This window comes from the organism of the source record quoted next, unplaced genomic scaffold (assembly GCF_019419815.1).
Source record: "Pyrus x bretschneideri cultivar Hongxiangsu unplaced genomic scaffold, Pyrus_bretschneideri_v1 Contig48, whole genome shotgun sequence".
In the NCBI taxonomy this organism is placed as follows: Eukaryota; Viridiplantae; Streptophyta; class Magnoliopsida; order Rosales; family Rosaceae; genus Pyrus; species Pyrus x bretschneideri.
In genome coordinates this window covers 809,318-820,199 of record NW_025999785.1, presented here as the reverse complement: position 1 = coordinate 820,199, position 10,882 = coordinate 809,318, and the positions used below count along the sequence as shown (strand labels likewise).

Here is a 10,882-nt window from a genome sequence, read left to right as displayed (position 1 = left end):
CCATATTTAACAAAGCGATTTTCACATTTTTTCTTCTTCTGCACACATTTCTTTATTTGTGCACGTCCTTTGTTTAATTCAATGCAAAGGCGAGACAGAAAGTACGGTGGAGAAATTGAATCTCGAGGATTTAAAAAAAATTAAAAAAGAAAAAAAACTTGTCGAATTTTTTAAATCGTATAAATCTTCATTGAAATTTAACCAATTTGATTACTGTGTTTCATAATATTGACATGGCCATGGAAATTCCCTACAATGCCCCTTCGTTCATCGAGAATCAAGTTCCTTCTCCCCTCTCCCGGAAGAGATTATCGGGATCCCTACCGGACTTATTTTTTCCGAAGACAATAAATACATCTGGCAAGGTTCGACAACCCTTTCGTAGTACCGTGGGTCGAGTTACTTCCCCGCCTCGCGCGATTGCTTGTTACCTAAGAAATCTCGTTACAACATTCTTTCACAAGCCATTAACCATCCATAACCAAGGAAAGAAAGTAGTTCATATGCCAATTTTGCTTGGAAGAGCTATCATCTTTCATCTCCTACCCAATTATCCTTCTCCTTAGGGCCAGTTGGCCCTTCCTCGCCGTAGATTTGCGTAGGAAACAACTCGATTAAGTTCTCGACAGAGAATCGAACAAAGAACGGAAGGCGATCAATCAACTTATCTAGTTCCGATCGTCCATCATACACAATGGTCGGACCCCAGTCTCGCATATACTGCAACCAACATGGTTCGGATATAACGCCATTGCCAAGGTACTCGGCCGCAACAATTTGATACTTGGTGCTCGAATCAATGAAGAACTTGCTCCGCGCAGCGTCATTTCTTACTCCTATGTCAAACTTGGATGAACCCTGGAGGTAAGTCCCGGGATGAGCATAGCTACTATGACCGTGTTTTGATGAGTACACAATCGGCTTACTCCCTTCGATGAACTCCAAGTCAAAAGCATCCACCCATCTGCCACCGCTGTGCTCTGAGAAATACACTTGCCAGAGTTCTCCCGTGAAGTTGTTCACTCGGAGAGTGAAGTGCTCCCAGTCACCGACATGTTCGCCTATCTTGTTCAGTGCAATATTTACCAAACCAATTTTAATGGTGGACGGTCCATTGAAGGGGCAGAACACCCACATAGCAATATCTGTTAAAGTTCCTCCCAATGCTGGTTTTACATGAACGTATAGCTCCGCACTGTCTATGTTTCCGGCCTTGAGCAGATTTTTAGCTTCATCATCGCTTGGCAAATCTATCCAAAAATCACTATCATTTTCCCCTCCAGCAGGCAAATTGGAGCCTCTGTAATCAATCGGTTCGCCATTCGCAGTGTCTTCCCGGTACAAAAGTGCCCCGTTTTTGAAAAACCATTGTACTGATGATGGCAAATAAACCTCATTAGGATGGAAGAACACTGTGGGGCCGTAGTGCTCAATTAGTGAATGAATCTGGTTCAGGTTTGGCATTGCGTGTAAGGACGGATCAAAATTCTTCAAGCACGCAACTTCTAGCTCTTCATCGGAATCCAAGTAGGTACTGCAAAAGAATGTACCAACCGAAACACCACTGCAGAACATACCTCGTTTGCAGGGTCTTGTATTCCACACCTGAAATTGGTCCAACTTTGAATCCATGGCAAGTATCCGATCATGTGTTTCACAAGTCTCTGTAAGATCTTCTCGTATGCACCTAACTTCTTCAGGGCTGGGTTCCTCAGGCTTGTCAGTGACCACAAAACCCATGGCCTTGTAACCAACAGGTGGGTTTGGCAACCAAATATAACCACAACCATTATTACTTAAATCCGCATTCCAGACTAATGAGTAGTTAACCGGCTTTTTTAAAGCCGGTAACTCTAATGCTGAGCCTCGAGTACAACCATCTTCCACCCTTTTGGCAACCGTTTCACGCACCACAAGAACATACCCTCTCAATGGCTGATCATTCCGCTGGCAGTAGTAACCAAGGCAAAAGAAGTCATCGGGGATCCCTGCAGGTCTATAAAAGGTGACACCCTTTGATTTGCCACGCAACAGACTACAGCTCCAGATGCTCTCAAACTTGGTGACTTGGATAACTTCAATTTCTCCGAGGCGTATTCTTCCAGTAGCAAATCCTTCGCCTGAAGAATTGACGGGACACATTGATCAGAAAACGAGTTCATAACAATACATTAACATTTACATAAAACGTGATGGTAAAACTCAGCATGACATTGGTGTTCTAGGTTTATTAGTTATAATCTTCCTTCTTCTTGGACCTGTGTTCAGGCAAAACATTAATTTTGAACAGTTTCAAAGAAACTCGAAATCGAGCTCCTCAAATGTAGCTTAAAGACGAGCTTCAAACTTTTACATTATGAATTCTTTTCCGCGTGTCAAACGCGGCCTCCGTGTAATTAGGGAAGATTTTACAACTTTGAAACTTCTTAGAATTTGACATTTTAATCAAACATTGGACTATTGGAGAACATAAAAAATTTAGAACTTTGAAGCTTTCAAACTCCAAGAACTTCAACTTTCAAGGCTTTTCTGCAAATCTATGTTTCAAATATTGACCAAGTTCATGGACTTGTTAAAATTCCAAATTATTTAAAAAAAAAAAAAAAAAAACTCTCTCCTTTTGACTTTGTGGGATGTTTGGGGGAAAGGGGGAGCTGCAAGTTTTGCAAAAATATGTGCACCTGAACCTCAGTAGGCACCGCCCATGAGAGTAGAATTATCTCCCTCCTACTCTCGTCCCCTTTTCTCCCTTCCTCTAGCGTATTAGTTTTTGTCTTATTATTTTTATAAAAAAATTAATATAAAATGTTGACGTGGTTTAACCGTAATCGTTCAAATAAAAGAGAAGGGAAGGAAAGAGAGATTTGGCTCCTCCTTCCCCATGGCATTGAGCTTATTGGGAAAACTAAACTGCCTTTAATTAATTTATTTACTCAAAAACAAAGTTGGACCACCAAACAAAGACAAATAAATTGAAAAAAAAAACATATGAAAGAAATCAAGAGTACAAGGTAAAGAAAGAAAAATCTTGAACCAGTTAGAAGTGAATCATTTAATATATTATATTAGCTTAAATGTCATTCTCCGTCAACTAAGAGACATTCACATTTTTGTCCTTTTACAAAGCACATGTTAATTTTAATTAGATTTTAACGGACTGCTTAGAATTGATTAACGAAGATTAATTTAGACAAATTAAAAATACTAAGACCAAATATATTGATAGGATAAAAGTTAAAACGCAATAATTATTTTGACATTTAAATATTTTGGTTGTTTGTCATATTTCCGAAGGGGACTTTTATATCCTTCAAACAAACACAATATAGCAAATCTGATGAATTAAGTTCTTGTGAAAAAGAATAATTAGCTAAAACAAGATAGATAACCTCAAGAAACCCATTAAAAGAAGCAGTTACAAGGGATAAGTGATTAACTGCAAAAGTGCTTCTGTTTAGGAAAGAAAGGATCTTGGTGGGAAATATTACCTTGAGGCCAGTGTGGAAGAGGTGAAGGCAGAGAGAAGGGCTGCGGCTGCGGCTCTGAGTAATCATACAATTGGTCGTCACTGCTCCTCCACCACCAACACTCACACCCCAACATCTTCACCCCCTCTCTCTCAAATTCAACAACCCACAAAAAAGGTATCTCCAAGATTATGATCCTCCTCACTCACCCTCTCAAATTTCTCTCTCCAACCATGTTTCTGAAATATTTTAGAGAGAGAAAGAAAGAAAGAAAGCTGTTTCCTTTCTCTCTCTACACTTGAGTCTTGAGAGAGAGAGAGAGAGAGTTGAAAAGAAAAGCAGGTTGAGTGAATACAAAGGAAGGAGAGAGAGAGAGAGAGAGAGCTGGTGGAGGTTGGTTCGGTTTGATTTGTTGTTTGCTTTTGCGTAAGAGTTTTCCACTTGGAAGGTGGTGGCGTTTGTTCGTTTCAAGTTCCGTTCTTTGTCTTCATTAATTTTTGTGAAGCCTTTGCTTAATAAATATCTCCTTCACCCTCTCCGTCTTTCAAAACAGTTTATATAGCTGCACTGTCACGAGATATTTTGTATTAATAAACATAAATATATAAAATACTTTTGAAAAATAGATAAAAGTTATATATATTTTTGTGATAGTGTACATGTATCATGTAATTTCTTCTTCTTTCCACTTTAGTAAGCGGCCATTTTTTTTCCGTTGTGACGTATAAATTCTTCTCCTTTGTCTATTTTAATAAAAAAATATTCCATGTAATCAAAATATAAGTCAGCACATTACATCTTATGATATAATTAAAGATTATTTAACTTTTAATATTTCTCCACTTATATTATTCTATGTGTTATATTGACACATGTTATGAGTGCACTGAATCTCTTGAATAAACTCCCTATTTGTTTTTATAAATTCTGTATATTTTTATGCCTACCTTTACCAAAGAACAAAAACTTTGAACTTGAAAAAATTCATTTATTATTTTAATGAACAAGACCATAGGATATTCTTTGACTTGGAGACTATTCTTCAAAAGTACTTTTTTACATTATTCCTATGACTTTTCTTTTTGAACAAACTATATTATCAATGTTAAAGAGGAGAGTAAGTTTAGTTTCACAATTAGCTAGTAATAATGTGGTTCAAATTAGCCTTTGGCGAGAATCGAACTTAAGACTTATCACTCACAAATAAATAGAAATATCACTAGACCGTAGTATTAAGTTGTCCAATACTCCTATGACTTTAAATGCAATAAAATATTAATAAAAAGGTTTTTGATATGTTTAAATTGAATACAACGTGATATTACAAATTCTTTTTATACGTAATAAACACATGTATTTGGAAAAAGAAAGGAAGGATAACAAAGACTTTAAATCATTACAACTTTTTAAAGTGTAATTAGAGTTCTCTTGAGGGTTATACTTCTAATTACAAGAAAATCTAGGCTGTAAGTTGAGTCTTGAGCTATTATTTTTTATTGTGATACGCGATGAGAAAAATACTATAAAAAAACAATACGTCTATGTGTACTCTCTTTCTTCTCCTAATTACAATCAAGATTTTTGTCATATTTCCCATCCCACAATCATCAACTCCTCAAAAGTATTCACTGTTTAATGATTGACACCTAATTTACATAAAAGTGTTTGTGATACTACCTAACTAAGTTTTTGCAATGGCAATTCCGTGCAGGTAATGTATTCATTTATGTTTAGTCATATTCGTTATTTTTATTTAATTTGTTTAAAAATAATGTTGAAACTAAAAATAATATGTGAAATTAGCCCCTTATTTCAAGTAAGGCCGTTGGATAAGTACTAGATTATATATGCAAAGATGCTTTGTTGGTGACAAAGATTGATGCTTTTGGCTTTTTTGTAAGTTGCCCTTTCACTTGCATGCTATCCTATCAAATTGGGTCCATTCTATAGTTCAACATTATTATAATTTTGCCTTCCAACAATATTACTATTTGTCTTCCAAATATCTATGACATTGAGAACAATCTTGCTCATCATCTTTAACGGATTTAGATTCATTTTGAAGTTTTGTGTCCGAGTCTACGGATTGAGAGTCATTAGCCCATCCTCCTAACCCCTTTACAAAAACTCAAAAACTTGAATGGTTTAGATCTCCTTACTCTCTTAAACGCTCTGCTAACTCCAAACACAAAATTTCAGAACAAATCTAAATCCATCTTTAACTATCGTCCTATGTTCAATTCCATATCAAGTGTCGCAATAGTTGAATTAAAAGTCTAAAGCCGCCACATCGGACTTCAAATATTCAAAAGGAATATAAGCTGCCGGAGTACATGTTACACGAAGATAACATGGTTGGCACAAAATAATTTATAAAAATAAAATCAAAATTGAATAAAACAAGAGGTAGAATATAAATCATAATTCATCGAACGTTGACGTTGATTCCACCAACAAATAAAAAAGGATTTTAGCAGTGCTTTGTGAATTTAGTTCTTTCTTCTGATTTATTATTTCGACTTTTAATGTAGTTTTGAGCGTCCAAATTTTTTAAACCTTTCAACTTGTAACATATTATCGAATTTGACGATTGAGGTTATTTTCGTCCATTCAAGTTGGAAAGATGAGGTAAAACTGGCATAGTTTTTTAAAGACAAATTGGCACGTCTTAAATGATTATGATTGCTCAAAACCAAAATGAAAGTCGAGCGGACAAAAAGAAGGTTACGAGACGAGAACATAGATAAAATTTTCTCGTTTTCCCTCAAATAATGATATTTTTTATGAAGCTTAATGAGACAAAATTGGTGCCGATCCTAGTAGCGCACGCTTATAACTAAATAAGACATCAAAATGATTGGTGGTTATGAAGCTCAATCATGTGAGTAAAGGTGTTGTAATCTGCTTCACAGACTACTATTTACAGTGTGTGAAGTTGAGTGATCATTCACCAGAGATTGTGAATGACTAATTTTTCTCAATCTCTTCGACCTTGGTTTCGTAGGAGACTAGAAGAAAGTTTGAAAGATTGAGAAATAGAACCATCTGATTTGATTTCTAAACAAAATTGATTATATTGGGCTTTATTTGTATAGGACAAAATTCGGCCGCAATTTTCTTCTATTTTTGGGCTTATATGTCAATCAAATTCTAAATTCTGACCCAAATACTTTTGGGCCATTGACCCAAATTTTAAACTTTCTTCAGTGCTCACTCCTCCTCCAGCTTCCTCAGCATTTTCTATTCAATCCATTTCCCACTGGAAAAACCGACAACATTGATGGCTTTCACCTCCAGCCGGAACTTCACTCCTTTCCGGTGGCCACGTCACCATGGACTCCATCCTCGCCTTCCGCCCCCTCCCCAACTGCTTCTCGCTGTCCCGAAATCCCCGCTTCTCAAATTTCGCCGTCAACCGCCGCATCAAAATACAAACTTTCGCTTCCAAATCCCCGAAACACCCCCGAATTCCACTCCCAATTCCGCGCATTCCCCTCCTTTTTAGATTTCTAGAAGCTTCCAGAAGTGTTGGCTCGAGGGAAGAAGAAAGGCCGGCTCTTTCCGCCCAGCGCATTGCGACGCAGGTGGTGTTGGCGCTGTTCTGCTATGCAGTCGGGTTTTCACCGTTTCGGGGGGTTCGGAGTGTCGCATTCGCGGCGCCGCTGGTTCGGAGGCGGTTTTGGATAAGGAGGAGGTGAACTTGGAGTATACGAAGAGGCTGCTTGGAGACGCTGTGTGTGTTGCTGAAGAGTGTGGGTGAGGTTAGAGTAGGAAATGGGGATGTGAAGCTCGTCGAGGCGGCATGGAAGGCGGTGAGGGGGAAGAAGGATGAGTTGCAGGACGAGATATCGATATCTGCAAACTACAAATGGCATTTGTTTATTGCTTAATATTGAGATAGACTCTTCTTGGTAATGGTAGGATTTGCTAAGAATTTTTGAAGAAAATGGCGGTGTTATTATGTAAAGAATATTGTCTTTGATGACTTATATTTTGCTTACCGATGCTGCAATGGCAGCATGGTTTATATACAGTTTGCATATACACGCATGCAATAAACAACAATAAAGGTGGCAGAAACTAAACAACAATAAAGGCGTCAGAAGCCATGTGATTGTCTGGCTGGGAGTATTCCTTCTGTTGTCCAGGTTGTACAGCAGCTAGTGGGATTATTAGTGGACATCATGGGATTATTAGTGGACAGCATTAGCTTCATCATCCCCCCGCAAGCTCATGAGCGGACGACGAACGAGCTTGGACTTTAAGAAATGAAAACGATCAGCAGATAAGCCCTTGGTGAATATGTCTGCAATCTGAAAAGTAGTAGACACATGATAGACATTTAATGACTTTGCCACTACAAGCTCACGCACAAAATGATAATCCACAGCAACATGTTTTGTTCGAGCATGGAACACGGGATTAGATGCCAATGCAATGGAGCTTGTGTTATCACACCAAATTAAAGGAGTCGAAATACGGATGCAAAGCTCCTGCAGCAGTTGTTGGATCCAAACAAGTTCAGTTGCCGTGATGGCCAACTGCCGATATTCGGATTCGGTACTTGAACGAGCAACTGTGCGTTGCTTTTTGGAGCTCCAAGATATTAAATTTGGACCAAAATATATGCAAAAACCACCAGTGGAGCGTCTAGTGTCTGGATCCCCAGCATAGTCCGAGTCTGAAAATTCGACCAAATCAGTACCGCCGCGACTAAACTGAAGCCCGTCCTCAGGTGTGCCTTTTAAGAAACGAAGGATGCGTTTTACTGCAATCCAATGAACTGAGGTGGGCTGGTGCATATGCTGACATACCTGATTTACTGCATACGTGATGTCAGGTCTGGTGATGGTTAAGTATTGCAGAGCGCCGACCACACTGCGGTAGTTGGTAGGATTAGGCAAGGGAACACCATCAAGAGAATGAAGTGGGGAGCTAGATTGAGCTGGAGTAGCACAAGGCTTGGCGTCCAACATATCTACACGCTGCAACAAATCGAGAACATATTTTGTCTGCTTTAGATGTAACCCATCAGCTCCACGAGTTGCTTCAAGACCCAAGAAAAAATGGAGGGGTCCCAAATCTTTCATAGAAAAACTCTGACCAAGTGCATGGATAAGGGAGTCAACATGAGAGCATTGATTGCCTGTGATAAGGATGTCGTCAACATAGATTAGAAGAATCAAATATACTCCATGATTATTAAAAATGAAGAGAGAATGATCTGCTTGTGATGCCACAAAACCCAAATCAAGAAGATATTCAGAAAAGTGATGAAACCATGCTCTTGGGGCTTGTTTCAAGCCATATAAGGACTTGCGTAAACGACAAACATGATGAGGATACTCGGGGTCTTCAAAACCACGTGGTTGTTTCATGAAAACTTCTTCAGAGAGATTCCCGTGCAAAAAACGCATTTTGGACATCAAGTTGGCGTATAGGCCAATTATAAGAAACTGCAAGGGCAAGAACCAGACGAATGGTGACATGCTTAACCACCGGACTAAACGTCTCCGTGTAATCAACACCCATCGTTTGATGAAATCCATTGGCAACAAGACAAGCTTTATATCGCTCCACTGTACCGTCAGATTTCCGCTTTGTGCGATAGACCCACTTGCAAGGAAGAACATGAGTAGCAGTTGAAGAAGGTACCAACTCCCATGTACCAGCAGCTTTCAAGGCCTTAAACTCCAATGTCATTGCATCACGCCAATGAGATAATTGATTTGCCTCGCGAAACGAGGTTGGTTCAGAATCAGGAGCTTGTAATGATGTCAATAAAGCATATTTGGGGTTTGGTTTTCGAATGCCAAATTTAGACCGAGTGAGCATGGGATGGGGAGCAGAAGCTGAGGAAGGTGGAGGAGCCTAATTAATGGAAATCAAACTGTCAGAGCTATCAGGAGCAGGTTGAGAATGAAGTGGCGAGGAAAGCGAAGGTGTAGACAATGGTGAACTTGAGGAAGGTTGCAAGGGGAAGAGAGGTGCTGCACTAGAAGAGGATGTTAGAGTATGAGGAATAGAAATATGAGATGATGAAGGTACCTGAGGGAGAGGTGGTAAGGGAGAAGGAGTGATAACCACGGGAGAGTAAGCTTCTGTCGGCAAGACTGAGGAGAATTGTGTAGGGTTGTCGAATGGAAAAGTTTCCTCATCAAAAACCACATGACGTGACAAATAAACTCGTCCATTTGACATATCATAACAGCGATAGCCCTGATGATGAAGTGAGTAACCAATGAAAACACATTTTTTTGAACGAAATTCCAATTTATTTTTATTATAAGGGCGTAAATAGGGAAAGCAAGCACAACCGAAAACACGAAGACATAAATAAGAGGGCTTGCGACTATACAATTTTTCATAAGGCGAAACATAATTCAATTGGCGTGCTGGAAGACGGTTAATTAAATAAACTGAGGTGTTGAAAGCATCCACCCAAAAAGAAGAAGGCATTTTAGCAGTGGCAAGTAAAGTAAGACCCATGTCAACAATATGGCGTTGTTTCCGTTCAGCAGCACCATTTTGTTCAGGAGTATGAGGGCATGTTAACCGGTGCTCAATACCATTATTAATTAAAAATTGTTGAAATTCCTTACTCATAAATTCACCCCCGCCATCAGTTTGGAAAGATTTTATCTTATAAACAGTATGGATAGATAGAAGATTTTCAACAAGCAATTTAAATTTTTGAAAATAAGAAAAAGCTTCATGTTTAAATCTCATAGGAAATATCCAAGTATAACGAGAGTAATCATCAAGAAATATTATAAAATACTTGGAACCCTTAACAGAGACAATTGGTGAAGTCCAAACATCACAAAGAATCAATTGAAGAGGACAAACTGAAACTGATGGAGACAAAGCAAATGGTAATTTAGTGCTTTTGCCCAATGGGCAAGTAGAGCAAAAACTAGGGAACTTAGAATCCTTAATAGGAATAGAGGACATAATTTTTTAAAAAATTGCAGGAGATGGATGACCGAAACGTTGATGCCACATAAATGAAGAGGTTCGTTGTCCAAATAATGCCACGTTCTTGAAAGGAAACTTCGACAAACCCACACGAAACGGATACAATCCATTCTCACTCTTGCCGTGGAAAAGCGTCTTCCCCGTGGATAGATCCTTCACAAAGAAATCAATAGGAGTGAAAATGAAGTAGCAATGATTATCACAACAAAAGCGATGAACGCTCAGTAGATTAGCAGAAGCAGAAGGATAATGCAACACAAAATTTAAAGGAAATTGAGACACGAAACCGGAACCAATATGCTTTATAGACAAACCTGCACCATTACCAACCGCGACTTAGTCTTGGCCAATATATTCTGTGGAGAGGCTCAAATTAGCTAAATCATTGGTGATGTGTGACGATGCGCCACTGTCGGTATACCATGTAGGGGATCGTG

At 38.8% G+C, this 10,882-nt stretch overlaps 1 protein-coding gene across 1 annotated transcript; it reads right to left on the bottom strand.

Annotated features, from left to right (window-relative positions):
• Positions 1–186: 186 nt before the first annotated feature.
• LOC103968124 lies at positions 187–3,782 on the bottom strand. Its single transcript, XM_009381465.3, has 2 exons — positions 3,489–3,782; positions 187–2,120 (listed from the first exon to the last, which is right to left on the bottom strand). Exons 1-2 carry the CDS (start codon positions 3,601–3,603, stop codon positions 529–531), a joined length of 1,707 nt encoding a protein of 568 aa, XP_009379740.2. The 5' UTR covers positions 3,604–3,782; the 3' UTR covers positions 187–528.
• Between the last annotated feature and the right edge of the window lie 7,100 nt (positions 3,783–10,882).